This window comes from Leptonotus elevatus, chromosome 10 (genome assembly GCF_054856555.1).
Source record: "Leptonotus elevatus isolate MCC_2025b chromosome 10, RoL_Lele_1.0, whole genome shotgun sequence".
Taxonomy (NCBI): Eukaryota; Metazoa; Chordata; class Actinopteri; order Syngnathiformes; family Syngnathidae; genus Leptonotus; species Leptonotus elevatus.
The window spans coordinates 22,371,899-22,395,768 of NC_141248.1; the positions used below are offsets into that span (position 1 = coordinate 22,371,899).

General features: G+C 39.6%; 1 protein-coding gene across 1 annotated transcript in view; it reads right to left on the reverse strand.

The window, feature by feature from the left end:
• Positions 1–340: 340 nt before the first annotated feature.
• The window catches only part of eya2 (EYA transcriptional coactivator and phosphatase 2), a 29,125-nt gene continuing 5,595 nt past the window's right edge, over positions 341–23,870 (reverse strand). Inside the window, exons 2-15 of the mRNA XM_086086856.1 lie at positions 17,570–17,650; positions 16,634–16,760; positions 15,324–15,440; positions 11,624–11,700; positions 10,549–10,732; positions 10,224–10,372; positions 8,707–8,790; positions 5,437–5,526; positions 3,748–3,806; positions 3,059–3,219; positions 2,814–2,928; positions 2,395–2,516; positions 2,215–2,315; positions 341–1,062 (exon numbers count right to left, since the gene is read on the reverse strand). Of these exons, the coding sequence (XP_085942982.1) occupies positions 982–1,062; positions 2,215–2,315; positions 2,395–2,516; positions 2,814–2,928; positions 3,059–3,219; positions 3,748–3,806; positions 5,437–5,526; positions 8,707–8,790; positions 10,224–10,372; positions 10,549–10,732; positions 11,624–11,700; positions 15,324–15,440; positions 16,634–16,751 (1,458 nt within the window). The 5' untranslated portion in view covers positions 16,752–16,760; positions 17,570–17,650 and the 3' untranslated portion in view covers positions 341–981. The remainder of the gene's footprint in view (positions 1,063–2,214; positions 2,316–2,394; positions 2,517–2,813; positions 2,929–3,058; positions 3,220–3,747; positions 3,807–5,436; positions 5,527–8,706; positions 8,791–10,223; positions 10,373–10,548; positions 10,733–11,623; positions 11,701–15,323; positions 15,441–16,633; positions 16,761–17,569; positions 17,651–23,870) is intronic.

The following is a 23,870-nucleotide window of genomic DNA, read 5'->3' on the forward strand; positions in this document are numbered from 1 at the left end:
GTGAGATGTATGCATCTTTTAATACTCTAACTATTCATGTTTGCAACACAGAAATGAATGTTTTGTGTATCAGTATGTTATTTAATCTTTTGATAAAAAAAAAAAAAGTAACACCTTTTGAACATTTAAAAGTAATAGCAATTAATATAATGTATTATATGGAATATTATATATATAAATAAATATTTATATATATTTATATATATATATATAAAATTATAAGAATAATATATAATGTAACAATGTAACACAATCTCGAAGGGCAAATCCAAACTAATTTTCATGGCTACCTTTTTCTGTGTTGAGCTAAGGCATGAAAGAAAAGGCGTCCTCCATCCAGAGCAATTAACTTATTTTTTTATTTGTCTATTAGAACCATGTGTCAAAACAAATGGCACACAAAGCATTATATACACATCATCATTGTAGCTAAAATGGCAGGCACATGCGTGACCATAACAGTCTGTCTAATTTACAAAAGTGGCCAATAGGAAGACAAAAGGAGGGTTTAAAAGCACAAAAGCAAACATTTACATCCTGAAATGAGGAAGCGGAAGTAGAAAACATTTCTCCTCTCTTCTCTTCCGTTTATTTTTTTTTTGTAGGAAATTTCATGACTAACAATAAATAGGTCACATCTTAACCGGTTGTATTTTTCATAGCCTCTATTTATGATGCTGTTTTTTCCCTCTAACAAATCTATCATTATTTGAGGACTTCCAATCAAGTTTTGTCATTCTTTAGAGTGAGATGAATTGAATTCAAAAGACAAGAAAGGAAAAAAAAAATACATTTGGAGAAGTTCCCTGGGGTTAGCGCTGAAGCTTTGGTCCTCTAGCCGCTTGTTTTGGTCGTTTTCAACCGTCAAACTTCCCGCCGACTTGACTCAGTAACACTGACTGGGGATGACCAGTCTTTGTTCAAGAGTTCAGAAGTTTCTGGTGGTTGGGGGGGCGGGGGAGGGGGCGTATTTGCCAACTTCTACAGGTAGTCCAGCTCCAGTGCGTGGCTCAGAGCCTCCAGGTCGGCCCGGCAGGACACCCTCCAGAATGGCATGTTCTTCTGGGGACGCACAAGGGAAACGTTTTGATCAGTGATGGGAAAATTTGCAATATTTTTTTTACTCCTCTAGATGGTGCTATTTGTTTAAAGATCAATTCTAGTGCAATGGGAATTCATTACTTTTCTATTACATCTTTAAGTAAGGAAAGTGTCCAATTTTTGGCTTTTGGCTTTTTATCAATATTAATATCAAATATAAAGCATATGGGGAAAAAAAATCAGTCAGCAAGCTGAAATTGCACTTAATTGTTCAAAAACATGTTGAAGTTCAAAATGGCACCGTCCAAAATTTCATAATTATTATTATTATTATTATATGTGGGAAACACATTTTTACTGTACACATACGTAAAAATGTCCGAATTTTGGCCCATTGACTCCCATTATAAATCATAATTTTTGATGCACTGTACACCTGATGTGTTATAGTGCATTTCCCGCGACTACTCAATTTATCCCTTCACTGGGGCATCAACCACTAAACGTAGGAAAAAAAATTGTTGAATGTAGAGTCATAAAAGCCACAATAAACCGGATGGCGCTAGAGAGCTCATTATGATTTTTGGTTGAGCTGACTTATGTGCCTCCTATTATCCCCATTCTTATACCAATACAAGAAAGCACGGTTGGGATCGAGAGCTCAGGCCTGTGAGCGTGTGTGGTGTTCTTAGGACAAAATTGCTTTTATTGTCCATAGAGGGCATCAAAAACAAATAAATAAATAAATAAAAGCTACAGTATATAAGTATGGATAGGTCTGATGGCACCGAACATTTTGAGTGGTCGCAAGTAAAAAAAAAAAAAAATCAGAAATCACTTATATAATCATACTTCCAATAATGAGCCAAATTCTGGCTCATTTTACTTAAGTGTCGTAAAAAAACAAAAACATTACTTGGGTCCATGGGTCCATCGAGAGGAGTCAAAAAATATCGCAAGTGCTTCACAAAGCTTCATTTGTCCATGTCTGACCGACAAAAAGTGAGGAAAGATTGTACATCTTTCCATGAAACCCATTCTTGGTACAAAAAAATGTCATTGATTAATCGACTTTGACTCAACTTTCATCACAGTAGAGCTGACTAGAAACAACTCTTCAGTCATTCAACCCCCGGAGTTGAGCCACAATAATTTTGTGAAAGTGAGCCTCACCTTCTTGGCCACCGTCTCCTCTTCGGTTCCGTCTCCGACCACCACGTAGACGGCTCTCCTGCCGAACCTTTGAGCGATGCGATCGAAGCAGCTCTCCTTGCCTGCCATGGATAACGCATTGTCATTTTTTAGAAAAGATTGAAGTAACACGTTTTTTTTCCTTTTTTTTCCCCAACTCACCAATCTTGGTGGCGCTGTAGATATTCTCTATGGGAAAGGCGGCTCCCAGACCGTACAGTAGCACTTTGGAGAGGGCCGGGACCAGCTGGGTGGTGGTCACCAGCACGTTCACGCAGTTGGGCCTGAGACCACATGATGGCGTGCTCAATTCCAATCCAATACATCGGCTGAATTTCATTTGGGGGTTTGTTTTTAAATGATGGCAGGTATTTGTAGATGATTGGATCCATTGATAAGGGGTGTGCACACTTTTGCAACCATAGGATATTTTTCTTCTATTCCTTTTAATTTCCCTCTCAAAAGTTATACAGGTGTTCAAGACAGATGATCACGTATGAAAGGAACGTTGCCCCCCCCCCCCCCCCCCCAAAATAAAAAAATAAAAAAGCCAAAGATAAAGTCAAGGTTAGCGAACTGACCTGGTGCTGATGAGAGCCAGCGCCTTGAGCGCTTGGGTGAGCCACAGGTCGGTAAGGACCTCCATTTCCCGCCTCAGCTGGAGCCACTCCTCCCGCTTGGGGCTGCCCAGTAAACCTGACCAGCAGGGGGCGGCACAAGCATCAACAAGAATAATTGAAGGAAAATGTACAGTAAATGATTCTTCCTCATTTCCTAGACCTTGTGAAGCCACTTTGAATGTGATCCACATGAATTCAAACCTTACCGCCAACATTATTCTTGTACGTATTGTAAATCTCCTTGACCCGCCGGTATCGGAAGGCCAGCTTCCTCATCCAGTCCACCCCTCCGTGGACCCCTGAGCCCAGGCACAGGGAGCCGGCCCCCGCCGGGCTCTGGAAGCCGTCCGTGGCAAAATTGTATGTGCTGAAATATAAAGAGGGGGGGGGGAAAAAAACGTGATTCTAGTAGTGAATAATCAACATCCGGTTGATTGTTGAGTCTCGAATACAGAAATGTGATTTTTCAGTGCAATTTCCTGATATTTCCATATGGGGGCGCAATTGAAGAGCTCATTTCATGCTACAGGGATAATAAGTACCAGAGATCACATATATAAAATATATATGTGAGTACAAGCAGGAATAAAAATATGGAAAGTCACCAAAAAGTGCATAGAATATAAAGAATGAAAATCAGTACAAATAAAAGTTTTGGAACCACATAAATGGCATTCAATTTTGTATTTTATTTTTTGACATACTTCAAAAACATGAAGTTCTATTTTGTCCCTGTTAACCGCCAGAGTCGGTGCCTAATGGAGTATCTTTTTAAAGAATAATCACTACGTAAAATCAAATTTAGGACAAAATGTATGTAATACCATTTTTACATGCATTTATGTTTATGCTTAACATCAGAAAGCAGAAAGAATGAGAACGCAACGGTTTATACCTCAAGTCCTGACCGTTGTCGTCGGACGCCACGTCGTCGATATGAACCTGGTCACATTCCTGTCAAACGACAAGGGAAAAAAACACAAATGTTGAAATTAAAATGTAAACATTATAATTTGCAAACGCACAATGTTACATTGATTCCATGTATTTACTTGATAATTTTAGGTAAAAACTCCAAGGAGGGAGACAAAACATTTTACTTTTTCCATTTAAATGAAATGACAGGTTTAATTTAAAGTGAAATTCCAAGTTTGTATATTGCCATTATAACTATCATCATGAAGACAGAAAGTTCCTATTGGATTTCATTAGCTTGCGCAGGGCAGCACCGTGTACTAGCGGTTAGCATGTCTGCCTCACACTTCTGAGGTCAGGGGTCAAATTTAATCTGTGTTGTATATTACACACGCCCCAACAAATCACCCGGGATCTTAACTAACAAACAAACCAAATAAGTGATGGCTTGAATGGGTGTTAACGTGATTAATACAACCCCAACGCCAACGAAGCTATCCCTAAGCTAGCATGCTAACGCTAACGCAGTGGCTGCGAGCAGGCAGACGCTACCTCATCTTCCCTGAGTGCATACTTCAAGTCTCCGGGGCGCCGACCTGACCCCCACCGTGTGGAGACCCCTGCGCGGCCGCTACTGGTTTCGCGCTCTAACACGGAACATCTTCATCATCATCATCATCATCATCATCATCATCATCATCATCGGGAAGTGGTGGGATAACAGCCACTCGCTATACAAGTTCAGCAAGTTGTCCTGCCACCTTGCATTGTTTTTTTTGTGTGTGTGTAGATATCATTAGGGTTAATAAAAACAAAACGAAACAAGAAACATCTGGAATGTTCTCCCACCCCGTGGGTTTCTGAAGCTCAGCCAGAGTGAGGAGTTTCTTAGTCATCACTTCGAGGCCATTTCTCTCAAATGATGGAATTATTCCTTTCAATTTTAGAGTACATTTAAAGTTAGACAGTATATATATATATATATATATATATATATATATATATATATATATATATATATATATATATATATATATATATATATATATATATATATTCAATATTCATCACAATTCAATGTTCCTTCAAGTTTGAGTAAAAATTCCAAGTTGCTGACGTATGAAATAGAAATTTAAGACGTCCTTGACAGCTTTAATAGTAGCCTGTGAGTGGTGACACGACACAGACGTGATAATTTGCACCTTCCGACTTAACAACAGTTGTCGGCCACATGCTGCTGCTTAAGAGAGTGAAGTGAAGCCTGAAAACAACCAGAAAAAAAAAAAGAAAATCGGGTTTGCAAATGGAATTGTTGGCTCCTTTCCGTCCTTTCATTCGCGACTCCGCCCACTCCACTCATGTTCCTGTCTCACACACACGCACACACAAACTCTCTCTAATCTGTTTGACAAGCACACACACATCATTCGCGATCTTCATGTGCATGCTTTGCTAATGCTAGCAGTTAGCCACGCTGCTGTTCAACGTACGTTTATTTGTTGTGCTTCTAAAGTCATATGCTGCGTCACACAGAGGGGTGTTCCTAATATTTTGACCTGCCCAGTCCATTCTAAAATCCCAATTATAAATATTAGTATTTGAAGAAATACCTTACTTTATTTTATTATTTCGTGTTCTTATTTAGAAAACAAAAATCTTCCTAACTTACCTCCAAATCGTTGAAGAAGAGTCGTGAGTCGGCCAGATTGAAAATCATCTCCTCCATCCACAAACCCAGCGAAACCGCTTTGGAGGAATCCTGCAACAAGATCACAAGTCAACAAGCAGCTCAATTAACAATTTGGATTCACTTATACAAACTTTTTTTTTTTTTTGACTCTGAAATATGAAAGATAATAACGGCAGGTTGACCGCCTTGGCGGAATTCTGCCGCTAATCGCTAATCGCTTCGATCCGATTTGGGGAACGATCATTCATCTTGAGAAACGTTCTCATCGATTCCGCTGTCGACGGGCAGAATGAAACCTGGATTTACTTTTTTTTTCACAACACCAACCAACTGGTGATCATTTACATTCATCGCATGAAAACGAGATTACCTCATACCGGACAATTCATTAGGTACACCTCTCCAATCTAAAAAGATCCGAAACAACAAAAATGCTGCTGCTTGTTGGATATTAACACTCAGAAGAGGCAATGAAATCGGTAAAAGGACAACAATAAATGCAATAAGACATTAAGACATTGACATCCGAGATGGCCAAGCACATTTTTTAGAGCGTTGTCGTAGCCGGCGGCGGCGCTCGAGCTGGGAGAGGCAGCGGGACGTTAGCCAAAGGTGAACGGCAGATTAACACCTTCACATTGACAAGCCACGCCTCCGGCTGCCCTGGCAGCTGAATAATCACCCAATTAGAAAAGAAGCCCTTTTGTACGTTCAAATGAAGAGGGCAATTATGGAAATAATGTTGAGGGAGTGGGCATCACAGGCCAGAAAAAGAAGAGATGAATGTGAGGATGAAAGAGGTGGAGTTGAAGGATTAAGCAAGGATTGGTCTTCTTCTCTAATAATTGCAATAATTACCCGTAATCACTCTGTCCAACATATAAAAGCCTTTCTCGGGTAATCCAGAGAAAGAAAAGATGTGAAAACGTCAGGTTCTCGACTCGCACACGGGGGGTTGTGGGTATGCGAGTGCACACAGTAGGAGTTCTGGTCAAGCTTTTGTTTCGTGTACGAGGAAGGTGGAATGGCAAAGAAAACATCATGGAAAGGCACTCAGGGAGAAAGCAGACCTCCGCCAGGGTTGGACCAACAACAGGTACAGTTGTGCTCATAAATTTACATATGCTAAGGGTGTGTAAACTTATGAGCACAACTGTATGAAGAGCACAAATAGTCGTGCTCATAAGCTTACACACCTTCAAGGTACTGTATGTAAAATTATGAGCCTGCCAACTAGTGGTGAATGGTGATATATGCAGTTGTGCGCATAAGTTTACACACCCCTAGGGTGTGTAAACTTATGAGCACAACTGTATGAAGAGCACATATAGTCGTGCTCATAAGTTTCCACACCTTCAAGGTACTGTATGTAAAATTATGAGCCTGCCAACTAGTGGTGAATGGTGATATATGCAGTTGTGTGCATAAGTTTACACACCCCTAGGGTGTGTAAACTTATGAGCACAACTGTATGAAGAGCACGTATAGTCGTAATGATGATCTATAATCGTGCTCATAAGTTTACACACCTTCAAGGTACTGTATGTAAACATATGAGCCTGCCAACTAGTGGTGAATGATGATCTATAATTGTGCTCTTAAGTTAAGAGCACAAACGTAAGCTCTTTTCTGGCAATCCTCCATCCCGGGCTGCGTGTGCTGTTGGTTTAAAAAAAAATATATATTCAAATAAAATTGAGTTGAGTGGAGTTTAGCTTGTCATTCTCCATGACAATTGATCATTAAGTGGAGGGATTTATTATTATTATTATTATTATTATTATTATTATTATTATTTTGGCCACAGCTCAATCAAGTGGCATTCCCGTTCAACTTGAGCGAGCTTCCTCGGTTCCAGCGAAGAGGCATTTAGGCGCTGGGAATTCATCAGGAATTTTTGGCGTATGAGTCACATTTCAACACTCTTGCAAGACATTTTTTGTTCTGCTCTGTTGAAAGTCAGAAAAAAAAAAGAAAAACGAAGGAGAAAAAAAACCCGAATAATAATAACAGCATGCAGCATGAGGCCATCGCCGACCTCGCTCTCAAACCCCCGTCAGCCTTGCGCCGAGCCGCAGGGGGACCGTGAGAATTCAAAACAGGAGATTGCGGGCCAAAAAGCAAGAAACGCACCGCTATCCGCGCCCCCTCCGTCGCTGCCGTGTTATGTAAAACGTCCCGCTGGCTGTCAATCATGCCGCAGGAAGCCGGCGTAGCTAAACAAGCCGGCCCGCGTTATGAAAAGAAACAACGCAGGGACGAGCGGCAAAACAGCCAGCGTGTGAAACGCTTCAGAAATAAATGCCCGCTACGTTTCATTCGAGCAGGATCGGGCCGGCTTTTTAATAATGTCGCACATTGAACCCTGGATTATTAGCGGTTCTCTCGTCATGAATTCAGCTGCGGTCGATCGTATGGACAATAAAAAAAAAATCCAACTTCCAGACCACTCTGTAATAAGTGAAATCCGCAAAAATATGCAACCAATTTTTATTAATTTATTTGTTTGAGCTCTTAAGGCACTTATTCTTTTCAAACACACTTTGAAGTAATACCAAGACATTTAAAAAAAAATCCTAATATATTGAGAGAGCGCAATGAATACGATTGTGTGTTTAATGTAGAATGGGAGAGGAATGACACATTCAATTATCTCCTTCAACAAAAATGAGCCTTTAAAATGTACAATGTCAAACGCGATAGTGTACCACCATCTAGTGACCAACAGTAGAATTACACCCAAAATCAACAGAACAAAATTGAGTTAAAAGTGGAAGAAAAAAAAAAAAGGTGAAATAGCGGAACCGTTAACCCGCAATGGAGGTGGTTTAATGTATTTGGATTTTTCTTCTGTGCCTCAGTTATTTGCCTCACATATTTGTGTATTTATGTGCTTTTAAGGGTTACACACTTTTTATGGACGATCCATGTTTAACATGGTTGTAACGGAGTGTCTTTTCACATAAACCTTATTAAAGCAAAAATGTCCTAATTTATTCATGAACTGGATAAATATTGATTTAAAAAAAAAAATGACAAAAGGTTTTTGCCTCACGTGCACGTACACACTTCTATATCAAATCATTTATAAGCCATTCCTTTTTAAAGAGTAATGTTGTAAGTTACGTGCGGAAGTATATTAAACTATTTTACAGTTGACTTGACCTGAATTATTACACGCACGAATGCGAGTGAAGGGAAGTCGGGAAAAGGGCGACTGGCGGGAGGAGGCGGGCGGCGTGACGGTACCTTGCCATATCTTGAGGAGAAGGTCCCCGTGAGGAGCGAGTGGAAAATGATGATGGTTTCATCCAGGTCCCAGATAAACACCCGCTGCAGTGAAATAACACACGTTGTAGAGATAACCTCAGGAGGAGAGAGTGCGCTGTGCGGGGGAAGGCAAAAACAAAAGCATCTCCTCCCGTCTTTCATGAAAGTTGTTCCTTAAACACGCAGGATGACGAGTCATTCAAAATCAACAGGATTTATTGCTCGGACACACGAAAAAAAATTTGGCTCGTGATTTATTGGGCGTTGTGTCCAATGGAAATCAAACAAAGAAATGTACCTCGCAATTGAATTAGATAAGTATAATTACTTGGTGATGAAGTGCTACCGCCACAAGTGAAAATGCAATTGAATCAATACGGGCGATTGCTTTATATGGAGGGCGATATGGAGGGATGAACGTCACAGAGTCACTCGGAGCCTCTAAGAACACGAAAAGTCGCTGGAGAAGTTGGAAAAGTCGCTTTGTTGTGATGCCCTCGCTTTGTTGCAACACCCTAGCTCCGCCCCCGGTTATCGGACAGATCTGGCTTCCAAATACGGATTGTTTTCTTTATGATGTGGATCTTATCAAATTAAAATTCTTCAAAAAAATAACTGTTAAATGTTTAAAATGCCCTCGTGTAATTAATGATGGATGGATGATGGATATAGATGGATGAATAGATGAATGGATGATGGATGGATGACAGATATGGATAGATGGATGGATGGATGGATGGCGGATAGAGATGGATGGATGAATGGATGGATGACAGATATGGATAGATGGATGGATGGATGGATGGATGGCGGATAGAGATGGATGGATGAATGGATGGATGACAGATATGGATAGATGGATGGATGGATGGATGGCGGATAGAGATGGATGGATGAATGGATGGATGACAGATATGGATAGATGGATGGATGGATGGATGGCGGATAGAGATGGATGGATGATGGATGGATGACAGATATGGATAGATGGATGGATGGATGGATGGCGGATAGAGATGGATGGATGAATGGATGGATGACAGATATGGATAGATGGATGGATGGATGGATGGATGGCGGATAGAGATGGATGGATGAATGGATGGATGACAGATATGGATAGATGGATGGATGGATGGCGGATAGAGATGGATGGATGAATGGATGGATGACAGATATGGATAGATGGATGGATGGATGGCGGATAGAGATGGATGGATGAATGGATGGATGACAGATATGGATAGATGGATGGATGGCGGATAGAGATGGATGGATGAATGGATGGATGACAGATATGGATAGATGGATGGATGGCGGATAGAGATGGATGGATGAATGGATGGATGACAGATATGGATAGATGGATGGATGGATGGCGGATAGAGATGGATGGATGGATAGACGGATGACAAATATGGATGGATAGATGGATAGATGGATGGATGGACAGACGGATGGTCGGACAGATGGCAGGTAAATCGGAATGCTGATACCTCAATGTCAGCGTCCAAAGGCGTCGCCGGGTCACTGACTTTTTTCCTCCCCCTCAACTTCCCGTCGGACCCCCTCCGCATGGACACCGTGCCCCTTTCCCCCTCCTCTTTACCCGGCGTGGGAGGGCTTGGCGGCGGGTGATACTCCCCTAAGACACAAAATACGCTTATCAGTCTCTTTCTATTGCGATCTCCCAAAAGTGAAAGCATTGTGGTTCGAGGTGAAATTTCGGGATGAACCTAAAAAGCACACAAACTTCATTTGACCGTCCCGTGAAGTTCATCCGGAAATTTCACCCAATTTGTGCATAGGCAGCAAACGTACCCGTGTGGGACTCTGGGCTGTGATTGGGCAACATGACGGGGTGCTCTGGGTGCTGATAGGCTAACGGGGTGCTGATGGAGGCGGGGCTGATGTTGCTGCCGCTCAGGTACGGGCTGTTGTAGTGATGCGAGTTGTAATACGGCGAGTACTGACTCTGACTGTAGCTGGAATACGATGAAAACTCCTGCCAGGAAGCAGCAAGTGAGCGGATCCCAAATACACACAAACACACAAAATACCTCATTTACCATAAATATGATCATTAGGAGACAAAAATCATACCCCAATATTTTCGATTTTTTTAAGACATTTTGCAATAATATTTTGATAGCAATCAGATTAAGAGCACAAATGTAAGACTTTTGAAAACAATCTTCCATTAAATTCATGACCTCCGGTTAATAAATATAATTATTGGGCCTCGTATCAGAATTATATCACAACACTTTATATCTGGGAGAAAAAAATGGCAATAATAGTAAATAGGTTATCTGAAGGTTTAGAAAGCTAAATGTAACTCGGGCAAAACATTATAAGTTCTGAGAAACTTTGCGATCAATTTTTTTGGTGCCAACAAGGTTATCTTGGGGTTTAAATATGTATTATGTGTAAATATCAATATATAGGAGTGGGAGATATGGGCACAAAATGACATGTACTATTTTCTTTCTTTCTTTTTTTTTTTTCAGAAAGCTCCTTCCATCAAATTTAAAACCTCCCATTCGTTAAATCTGTCACGCATGCACGCATGCACGCACATACACATACTCACCCACACACACACACAAAAAAAAAAAAAAATATATATATATATATAAAAAAATTATAAAAAAAATAAATAAAAAATAGCAATGATGATGACATTTCCGAATGAACAATACTGAGCTCTTAAAAAAATAAAAATAAAATCTGTCGTGCAAAATGGTCTCAAAATGATATCACGATACTTTTAATCGCATAATAAGAACTCATACTCAAAACATACAGTATGTACACTAAATGTGATTTTAAAGCATAATTCAATCCTCCATTTTGAAAACTGATATTTCAGGACTTATATGGAGTACACACTCACTTGCTGCGTGGGGTTGAACGGCGTGGACGAGGAGATGGCGTGACCGCCTTGAAAAATGCCCGAGGAAATGCCTGCACCTGAAAAACCAGCAGAAGCCCGAGGTTCAAAATCTCAGATCATCGTCTCATCAGACAAAGATTGTGATCAGCAATAACGAAATCCCGGGTTATTTATGACATTGATCATGTGTGTGGGAAAACGCCGCACAGGAAGTTGGAGCTTCTTGAGTGATTTATGTTTGACACGCAACAACAATGCGGGTGCTTCTCCGATCAAGTCGGGGCAGGAACGTCTTCCTCCGAGCTAATTCCCCCCCGGAAAATCTGTCCTGGTTGTCTGATTGGAATGAATCTCTTGTAATCTTATCACCTCCCGCACATGGAAAAAAATTCCCACATTTTCGCTCCAGCGCCCAAAACCCGCCCGCCCGCCCGCCCGAAGAAGCGCATACCCTGGCGTGTTGTGATGTGAGGTGTATCAATTCACACGGAGAGCTTGTTTGGGAAGCGGGCAGCCGCTCGTGCGGATTTATGACACCAGCTGGCTTTTGTTTTGCAAGCACAAAGCCATGGCGGGACATCAAGCCTGGAAATAGATTGGCAACATCCTTGTTGGAAGGGATTTTAAGTGGGGTTCACGTATATCGATAATCCGGCCTAATTTGAGCATTTGTAGTTCATTCACAGTTGTATTTATATAATTCTTATATTTAAATATCTGCTTTTTGAAATTGTTATCCGCCCCCCCCCCCCCCTGATCGAAATCATCATTCCAAATTATTCATGAATTATTACCAAAGAATGAGTCACTGGAAGCTCCCTGGTGACTCAACAATCTTCAGAATAGATTTAGTAAAAAAAACAAAAAAAAAAACCGTAAACAAATAAAACAAGACGAGTCCCATCAGGACAACTTCAGACACCCTGCAAACATTTGGTCTTTGCGGCACTTTCCCACCATGTGATTGATTAATACGTCGCACGCATCCATTTTGTTGAGGTTGGTGTCTTTTGCTGCTTTGGAAGGCAAACGTGGTCGCATTGCAGGCTTTGCGCCGTGTGTGTGTTTACAGGAACATTTACATTCCTGCATAATGTCTGACATGTGTATTCTCGCAAAATGAGAAGCAAAGAGAACTCTCAATGACAAAGGCTGACGAATTGCATGTCACGTTGCGATGTGACGTCCAAGTCATGACAATTCACAAGATGAATTATTTTTGCAGTGTGCAGATTTGCGAAATTTGGATGTAAAAAAATCCAAAAACACATTTCTAGCCTTAAAGGTAAATTGGGAGTTAAACAGTAACACTAGACGGGTCATTTAGCTTGTCGACAATGGTGTGACCAGCTGAGATTAGCATAGATGCTAACATAGCTATTTTATCACGTCTCTGAAATCTAGCACGGCACTGGCGGTAAACCGGAAGCGCAGCTAACATTAAAAGAACAAAACATTTTTGTCATACAGAGTAATAAAAATAGAATTTGCGTAGACATATGACATGTACATAAAATGTATGTAAAGTAATGTCAAATATTGGGATATGTATCACCTTGAAGGTCAAGTATCGGGATACGTATCGTGATACCTTGTGTATGTGTATATGTATTAGGGGTGTCAAAATTAGTGCGTTTATTTTTAGTTAATTTAATATTCCTTAAACACCACAAAACATTTTAACACGCGATTAATGACTGCCCCTTACTTGGAAAGCCTGTACTGGGGGAATTCCAGTCGCAACGCAGCAGACACGTCCACGACAAAATTTAACAGTAATACATTTAAAAATAATGCATATATTTGTGAGACTGGGGTCAAGTTGCATTGGACAATTTTAAAAATGTGCAGAATTTCAAAAGTTACTTCATGTTAAAGATTAGATAGCTCTTAATATGAAAATAAATGTCTTACAAATGCAATTATGCCATCTAGTGGCAGAAAAATTACCTCAACACAAATCAATATCACATTTTTTTTTTTACAGTACATCTTTTTTAATTTTAACTCAATTTTATGAATTATTATGAAATTGCTGCATCAATAGCTAAAAAATGCAGCCTTATTTTTTTTAAAAAAATCCACTTTTATGTTAACAAACGTATGAAAACATAGGAAAAAATGTTTTACTGTACATTTTATTGTACATTTAGAACCTTTTATTGTACTTTTAGAACCGATATAAAATTTGCGATTAATTGTGAGTTACCTATTGAAACGATTAAAAACCCATATATATATATATATATATGTATATACGTCTCCCTATCATCTTGTCTCTTTTGTTGCATCTCATTCATAGCATGGAGGTCGTTAAACCCCCTCAGCCCCTCGTAAAACACACTTTAACCTCGGCCCCCTGTCACACACAAGGTCAATTTCACGCTGCTTTCAAAGTCTTGGCGACCAGGACGTGCGCGGCCGACATTTTGATTGGAGCCCCTTTGCAGCTCTTTTGTTTTCCTCACTCCTTCCATCCAGCCGTCTCCCTCTCTGTCCGCCCATCTGTCTGTTTTCTCACTTTCCTTCAGTCCTCGCCGTGCCTGTTGTGCTGTTTGGCCTGAGCGGGAAAAAGGGGGGGGGGGGGCGTGGGTTGACCCTGAGAAAGGAGGAGGTGGGCTCGGGAGGGGGACGTGGAGACGTTTGACGCCAAGAGTCCAGACCGCAGCTAATGGGGAACAGGTGTGCGCGGAAGGAGGTCACACAAACCGAGACGAGAGGTGAGGAGGGAGGCGGACGCGTTTTCCAAAGCAAAGCTGGTCAGCGTGAGGTCGTCCAGCCTGGACCAGCGAGGAATCCTCACCACGTCTCATCAACGGAGAAGGGGACTTATCGATACTAATGATGAAATAGTGTTCTGTTATTCTCCTGGCTGATAGCTTTTGACAATGACCATGGCTTGTGTCAGGGAAAGCCTACTAGAACATCTGAACTTTATTAGGAGTTAATCAGAGGCACTTTAAATGGCAGCAGGTGTGTGTGCGCCACCTCCCATTTAACATGAGCTTGAATGTGATTGGTTCATTCTGAAAACATCCCGTTATATGAGGATGTGCAAAACAAAAGCGTTTGTTTTCTTTCCATTTCTATATTGATCATTTCAACCCTAAATATTCCACAAATTGTGGAAACAACAACAAAAACAAAATGTCATCTTCCGCTATCTATCGGCTGGATGGCAAATTTTACAATTAGCATGTTTATCCACATGCTGCCATTCATACAACAAAATTAAATCTTTGTGTTCAACCAAACCAAACCAAACCAAAAAAAATTGGGAAACAACTGCTTAATGACAACAAACACACAAATAGTCAAAGGGGAAGTCAACCCACAAAAATTATTTACAATAATATGTCTAGTCTAAACGTTTGTAGAATATGAGTTTTATCCATCTCGGGTTGGGCGGCCATTTTGCCACTTGCCTAAATGGACATCACACTTGCTCAGGGCTCAGGTGACGACCAATCACGGCTCAGCTTGCGAACGTCACGTGACCAAGCTAAGAAAAAAAGGTGAGCCGTGATTGGTGAGCCCTCAGCAAAACTGCGACGTCATTTTCAGTCGACAGCAAGTGTCAAAATGGCCGCCCGCAAAGATGGATGAAAACGTGTCCATTTTGCTGCTCAAGACACATTCCACAAACGTAAAAACAATCAGAAGGCCATGTTGAGACCAGTGAGGTTGACGCGGGGCTCACCGTGCGCGTGCGAGTAGCCGTAGAGGCTCTGACTGGCGGGGGCGCTGCTGAAGTTGGAGTAACCCAAAAGCCCCGTCTGGCCTGGCGAGTGGCTCAGGCCCTCCTCTGTCTTAATGTCTGTTCACACACAAACGCACACATGCATAAAAAGAGATCTTGATGACTTCCTGTTGAGCACTGAAGGCAATTCAGAAGACTTCATGCTGCATTTTAACATTATAGTCCCTTGTACAGTGAAAATAAAAATGGTGTGAACATTTCACACACCGCAGAGACAAGCGTTGTTAATTTGAATGAGCAATCAATAAGTATTGAGAAATGTGGCTTGAGAATAGTGAAAAACAAAAAGCTGTAGCCATCTTCCATGAATGTGTGAAAATGGATGCTACTTACATTTAGCAACTTTTTTTTTTGTCGAAACATGCCTTCATGTTTGAGCTGTGAAAATATATCTGCTTAAAAACTCTCCGGTGGCTGGAATATATCCTGCTGGGTTGTCTCTGAGCTTCCCAATGCTACGACGAGAGGCGCTAGCTAGCCACCAGCTAACAGGCTCACCATCTAGCTAGCATACAGCACGCAGTGGTGGTAGAAACTTGCCTATTGTTAATGTTTCAAGTCATGTGTTTTCTAAAGTGCTTCGTTACCGCTGCAGCTGTTGTGAAAGCGCTACATAAGTAGAATTGAGTTGAGTAGTAAAAATAACTACAGTGAGTAATTTACAATTGTGCCGGTTAACCACTGACGCTAACAAAGGCGCTCATGTTTTTTTTTTTGAGTCACAAATGAGTCACTGGCACCTTTTTAGCTATAGCCCCCAAAAAATAATCAGGAAAACTGAAATGGTGAAAAACACATCATCGGCACAATAGTTCTCAGTTTGTGCACATTTCCATAAATAACTGGAACAACTAAATGCGTACAATAATGCACTTCAGGATGTTGCACCTTTTTTTTTTTCTCCAGGAACTTCCAAATATTTAAATGATTTATTTATTATTATGTCTATTTTATTTTGCCAATTTATCCATTTGTAAAATATGGGTGTCAAGTCACGCACAGGTCGGGATAATAATAAAATACATTCTTTGAAATAACACAAACATATTCACTAGTCGTTTGCGCTCCGCTAATTATGAGGGGCTCGTCGAAGCCAAAAATGCCCGGGCCAATATTTATTTATTTTTAATCCCAGTCCAGCCCTATCTGAAGCATAAATCCTGTCATGGAGGGTGGATTACTGTAGTTGAAAATCAATATTCTATAAAGGAATCACTGAAAATCGAGGGGCAAGTTTTGTGTGTACTCACTGTAGGACGGCACGCTGTAGCCTTGCGTGTGATGCGTGTAAGGGGTGTAGGGTCCGGCAGCTTGGAGGGTGGGGCTGTACTGCGTCTGTCCGTACGCCGCCATGATGCCGTCCCCCATAAAATGAGCCTGTAGTGGCAAGTAATGAATCAGCGAATCCTCAAAACGACCATCAAACTTTGCCACCGTGCTCCGCCCACATTTCAAAGAAGCTTTGCAAATTCTAGAAGTTTGCCCAAGTCTGATCCTGACATTTGTCCGCCTCCAAACAAATTGTTCAACCTCCTCTTGCACTTTTTTATGTGTCCTTTTTTCATGTGAGACAAGTTTATCAAATTTGTGTTAGGAAGTACATTTTTTCAATTTTCCAGGGGTGCTACTAAGTGACTTTTGGGGGGCATGTTGGGAACCCCTAAATACAATAACAATTCCACCAGAACACACATATGTACAAAACTTAGTGAATTAATTTGTCTAAAGAATAATAACTAAGCAACTAATTTGGCAATTTTGTCCTCTGTAATTTATAAAATAAAAATAATAGAATAAATAAATAATAAATAAACAAATAAATATAAACTAAATAATGCCACTAAATAAAATTTGTAAGTTTGTAAAAAAATTATTATGATGAAGGCCTGATAAAATCGTATTAAAGAATGGCTGGTTAGGGAAATTATCCATCAAAAAATTAGGGCACCTTTTGAATATTAATAATATAATTTTGTCTCTTTCATAATCATAAAATAAAATAAAAATGTAGGGTCAGTGTGGCTCACCAATGGGCGGTCAAATCAAAATTGTGCCCTTCTACTCTGATAATGTACTTTTTTTTCATTTTTTTTACTATTGTGACAAAGGTAAGAACAGTCCAACGGTTCTGCTGCGCATTACCAGACAAAATGATGCAACCTCCAACTTGTCATGTGAGAGCTCACCTGTTTCTGAAGTGAGAGCCCGGTCGGCTTTTTCTCCTGTTAGCACGGATCCAGTCGGGTTCTGTCGTGTCCTCAGCTCTCCTGTAGCGACGACGAAACCAAACAGGAAGCACACACCACCAGTACGTGAATAACTTCACTTACAAGAAATAAATTTACTGGAAGGGCGAAATGCTATATTTAAACCTGCAATCCACATCCAAAATAGCAGCACTGGAATTTGAAAAATACCATTCACGCGAGTTGTGTGCTGCGATGTACTTTTGTTTTCTTAGTTTTACGGTGCACACGGGTACAAACATTTTATGAATGATTTTACTCTTGAGAGCTTGAGCTGATAGAAATGTTTCAATTTGCTCAGTTTTTTATATCTGATTTATATCGGCATACAAAAGAGGAATTACGGAGGACCTAAACTGCCAAAATAAAAAATAAATAAATGATAAAATATATTTTAAAAAATAATAATAAAAAATGGATATAAAAAATATAATAAAAATAATTTAAAAAATAATAATATAAATGGAAATAAAAACATTATATATATATATATATATATATATATATATCCCATAATTATTCCTAAATAAAAAAATAAAAGTAAAAAAAAGTGAGAAAAAAAAAATTCAAATATATGGGTTGGGCTCCGCCGTTGCAAACTGCCTCGAGTGAGCGGGGTTGGCGAACAAGGAAGTCTCGCCGGCTTGCATGGAGACCCAACCCAAGACACACTTAGGACCGCCCCTTCATTTAAATAACATTTCTACCTGACACAGCGTCTGCAGTATGAAATAAATAAATGTGAGAGCAGAGCATTTTTATTCATTGATTGATATTTAATTATATTTATATATTTATTTTTGTGCTTATTTCGACATTTATTTTGATTTGTTTGGATATCATTTTTTATTTTTGTATTTATTTTTACTATATATATATAAAAACCTAACCCTATATATATATATATATATATATATATATATACATTTTTTTTTTTTTTTAATTACATCTTTTATATCCATTTTTAGTTTTACTTTTATTAATTTATTCATTCATTTCGTCATTTATTTATTTTTTTAATTTTGGCAGTTTTGGTCCTCCATAAGGAATAGGTCGGATTTGCAAAAATAAATCTGAAAAAAATCTGTTCTGATACATGTCACATATGGGAAAGAAAAATTCAGAATGAAAGAATACAGATAAAAATGCAAGGCGAATTTTTCACTAACAGAAAAAGAAACATGAAAAGGTGAATTTGAGAACTGTGTTTCAGCGGGAAATTACTGTCAACCAAGGATTCCTGTTCATGTCGTCCCACTCAAGAATAATCCTGGGAAGGTTCCACTTCCCAGACATCCAAAGTGAAAGGGACGTCTGCTCAGAAACCTCTTGACATCAGTTGCATCCCTTTGCAACACACACACACACACACACAAAAGTTGTGTGTGTGTGCGTGATACCGAAGGCACTTCCTGCTTAAGGGCGAGTCCTGCGAGAAACCATGGGAACGGCGGATACGCCGGAGTCAGGATGAGTGGAAGCTCAGCGGAGTTGTGGATGAAACTGAAGCTAAAACAAACCCAGCAGGGCCGCGGCGAGCTGGAGTGGAGGTCACATGGGGGTCACCAGGGGTCACAAGGTCAAGTCCCGCAATGCTTCACCTCAAACTCACGCTTCTGTTCAACCACCGCTTCCTATACGGGGATTTTTTTTGCATCACTTCAATGGTTAACTAAATCTGTTCTAAATGTATAATAAAATGTACAATATTTTAAGTTTTTTTCTAATACTTTTGGAGGGTACAGTTTACATATTACATACATACAAAACATTCCATTCTCAAACTAGTATAATACCCCAAAATAATTGCTAATAATTGTGTGTTCTTTTTCCCATCATGTTTAGATTCTCAGTAATCCGCAAAGGTTGAATTGCGGCAACCTCGCTCTTCTTCTTTTTTTTTCTTCCCGTCATGGGCTGTTGTTTGCTTTGAGTTACGAGCCCATATTTGAGTCATGAGCAAGTTTCGCAAATTTGAGTAAATTGAAATAAAAGAATGGAGCAATTAAGGCACTGGTGATGCCCTGGCAAGTGGGCAAGGAGAGCCACAGGCACTACTGATGCACTGCCAGCCGTTTATTGAGCGGGAAAACGACACAAAAACACAAACACAAAATTAAAACACTGGCAAGGAGAATAGCTCAGGGTTGACACTAGGCCACGCCCCTTAAAGGTATACAGTACACAAACAAACAAATCCTAAAAAAAAATGTGTGGCTTTTGGCTTAATTTAACTTCATAAAGCAGATTTTATTTGATGTGTTTTTTACATTTTTTGTATGATGTTTTAGCATGTTTTTGTACAATACTATTTTCTTTATTAAAACCTAAATAGTATTTATTTTTTTGGGGTGGTGGTGGTCCAGGACCGGATAAATGGCATTTGAGTTCATTTCAGTGGTGACAACTGATATGACAAATGACAAGATTTCAGGCCCATCTGCTTTTTTCACTTGCCGTGCTAAACGTAGCCTAAATGTTGAAAACGTGCATTGTTTATATGCTGCAGCTGTTCCCAGCTGTCTGATCACCTGTCAATCACAGACGTATTTTTTAAACGATTCCACTGCTCAGCTCGGGGCCTTAGAAGTGAATCATTTTAGTCAGCCATGTCTGCCGCGGGGAGTAATTCTTCATTCAGCTTTTACTGTGTTTACAGTGTCACCGTGTGTGCGTGTGTGTGTGTGTGTGCGTGTGCGCGCACGCTGACTCAGCTCCTCTCCGAATGGCTACACGCATCGGTGACCCCTGCGATACTTTGACCTTTTTTAATGAAGCGTCTCCATCAGCGGCCTGACAAGGTGAACCCGGCGGGCCGTGCTGGTGCCATATGGAAGCCCACCTGGAGGCCTCCGCACTGCCCTCGGGGTGGGGCTGCGTCGGTGTGTGCGTGTGCGTTCACTGGCGTGCACACAAAGCCTTTCTTTATTTGCCCGATAAAAGAAAAGACAAAGAACAAGGGCCAACAATACAACAATGTTATGCGCTTCAGTGGTGCCTTGACTTACGAGCGCCCTGACTTGTGAGTTTTTCACGTCCCAAGCTGTCAAGAGGTGGGTTTCCATCCAACCATTTTTATTGGAATTTTCAAGAAATGCGAAAATAAAACTGAAGTCGCTTATTAACAAATAACAGCGACAAATATCGTAGAAAATCGACTAAATGATCCAATTCCAGTGCCGGCAACTTTCTGGCAGTGTGTCAGCCGCCGAGGTTGTTGACAAGAGTCCACAATGAGGGAAAAGTTGAGCAACCGGCTGGAGGGGCGACAAATCCCGCAACTCGCCACTTTTTCCTCGAGCGAGCCAAGCGGCCTCGCTAATGCCTTTCCTTTCACCGCCGCGCACGACAGATGCCGAGGCTCTCGGAAAGACGCTCCAACTCGGGCCGCATCCAGTAAATCTTTGGCGGGGGGGGGGGGGGGGGGGGGTTGGGTGAACCTGCTGCACCCCCCCCCCCCCCGTGTAACTTTACCTCACCGACATGGTGGCCTCCCCGCACCCACATTTCCACTTGGCTAACTCGCGCAGCAGCCCGCACCCACGAAAGCAAGCTCTTTATTTGAAAATGCTCCTGCTTTGTCTCTTTGCGCCCTTCTGAATGATGTCATTATGTATGGAGGACCAAAACTGCCAACATTTTAAATAAATGAATGACTAAATGAAATAAATAAATGTGAGAGCAGAGCGTCTATTCATTGATTGATATTTAATTTGACTGATATATTAATTTTTTTATTTATTTCGACATTTACTTTTATTTTTTTGAATCTCGTTTTTTTATTATTGATTTTTACTTGTATTCATTTATTTAGGGATATATATATATATATATATATATATATATATATATATATATATATATATATATATATATATATATATATATATATATATATATATATACATATATATATATATATACATATATATATATATATATATATATACATATATATATATATATATATATATATATATATATATATATATATATATATATATATATATATATAAAGAGAGAGAGATATAGTTATTTCTATTTCCATGTATATTTAATTTTTTAATTATATTTTTTTACGTTTTTATATTTATTTATTTATTTCCTCATTTTTTATTTATTTTTTTATATTGGCAGTTTTGGTCCTCCATAATTATACGCAATGCAAGTTACAGTAATTTGTGCAGAACCGTTCACACACAAAGCAAATCCACGTTGTTTTCACACAAGATCAATCAGATCAATCGGATGGGATCATATAAAAAATTATTTTTTTTCAAATTTAGAATGATAGAATAAATTAAAAAAATTCACAGCATAATTGCCGAAGTCATTTTGGAATGTTGAAGCAAAATCAACATAAGAAAATAAAATTATTCAAATCGTGACAGTAAGGTAAAAAAAAAAAAGGGGGATATTATACTATTAATTAAGAAAACCCTTTGTTTATTAGTTTAAGCCTTAAAATAGCTTAAAATAATAATAATGTGAAAAAGCTTTAGTTGTTAATACAATACATTATGCTTAAATTTTCTACATAGTACAGAATAATCTTCAACAATGAATTGATTCATCAATTTTCCTGATCAACAAAATGTGATAAAACACCCATTTTCAAAATGTGTGTATAATCAATAACACCACATATCATTTGTATTTAAAATGCAACTTTTATTTTTCTATACTTCGAATTGATGCGCGTTCATTTGAAGAGCACCGCCTAGTGGAGCTGTAAAGTACTGACCCATCAAGAAATCCAATTGGAATTACTTTTATGCACACGATATCACACATAAAGTTCCCCAATAATTTATCACCAGAGAAAAATGCTGTAGCAACATTTGATAATTATACGTGCGTACATGCATAAGGGAGAGGCTATAAAATCCAAGTTGGAAAAACGGTGGAAAAACGCTGAAGCAAAATTCAGACAGCTAACAAAATAGTGCCACGGCCGCAGCCTCTTCTTACATTTCAGTGGAAAGTAAAGATTATTATCTGTGCATGTGTATGGGGAGGGGCGGGGGCGGTGGTGGTGGTGGTGGGGGGGGGGGGGTTGTGTTAGCAATGGCGGTGCTGCGACGTGTGTGGCGTCATAGATCGGAGGGACAGCTGTTGTCTGATGACAGCACTGTTTGTCAACATTCCACTTTTTAAATAAATTAAAAAAATATATTTAAAGCAGCATGATACAGTATCTTGTAACATTATTTTTTTTTTAATATTTGACAATTTTTTACAATATAGTCCATTGTATGCAAATGACAAATCCCTTTATGAGTATAGTGATTAGGAAGGAAGGAATGAGTTTGACACTTTTTGGACTTCATTCTGTTTTATGGCTCTTAAATCTTCAAGCTTGTTGGCGGTACTGAAGCACACGCGTTCTTTTCCTGCTGTCTTCGTCTGTTGTCTATTGCTGTGAGCGCCACAGATATGAACACAAGGCAGATACGCCATGTGCTGTGGCAGCCATGTTGGTGGGGGCAACATTCTCAAGGTGCTTATTTCGCAATCAATTTTCAGAGGTTTACTTGTTTTGTCAACGTCAAAGCATGCGCTATTATACAGGATGTCTGAAGTCTGGTGTTGAGCTTAATACATTATTTTAAGGCAATTGTATTCCGCCAATTTATTATAATTTATGGATTTTCATTGCAGAGGTGGCAAATCCAGGTCCAGAAAGTAAAAACCCTGCCACAGTTTGACTTTAGCCCCTGATGCTAGCTAGCTAGCTCCCTAGCAGGTAAACGAGCACCATGGGAGCTAGCTAGCTAGCATCAAGGGCTAAAGTCAAACTGTGGCAGGTTTTTTACTTTCTGGACCTGGATTTGCCACCTCTGTTTAATTGTATAACAATTGGGTTCGGGTCCCTGTATCACCGCCACACTTCAATGTAACACGTCAGATATGAAAGTTATACAAGAGCAAAGCGTTCTTATAAAGTGATTCTTTAACCTTTTGTAATACAGCTATGTTTTGGGTTAACTTTTTAATTAATTATTAATAATTAAATTAATTAAATATATGAGTTTTTCACAAGTGGGCATTCCATTTTTGTATTTATTACGTGGTTGTATTATTTCGCTGATTGGCTGAGATGAACTCATTCACTGCCATTGGCGGCTATAGACGTCAAAAATTCATTTGAACTATTTCTATTAGTTTAACATTTTTTCCCACTTTTGCTAACAAGAGTATGAAAACCTAGAATTTTTTTATTGTATTAGAACAGATATAA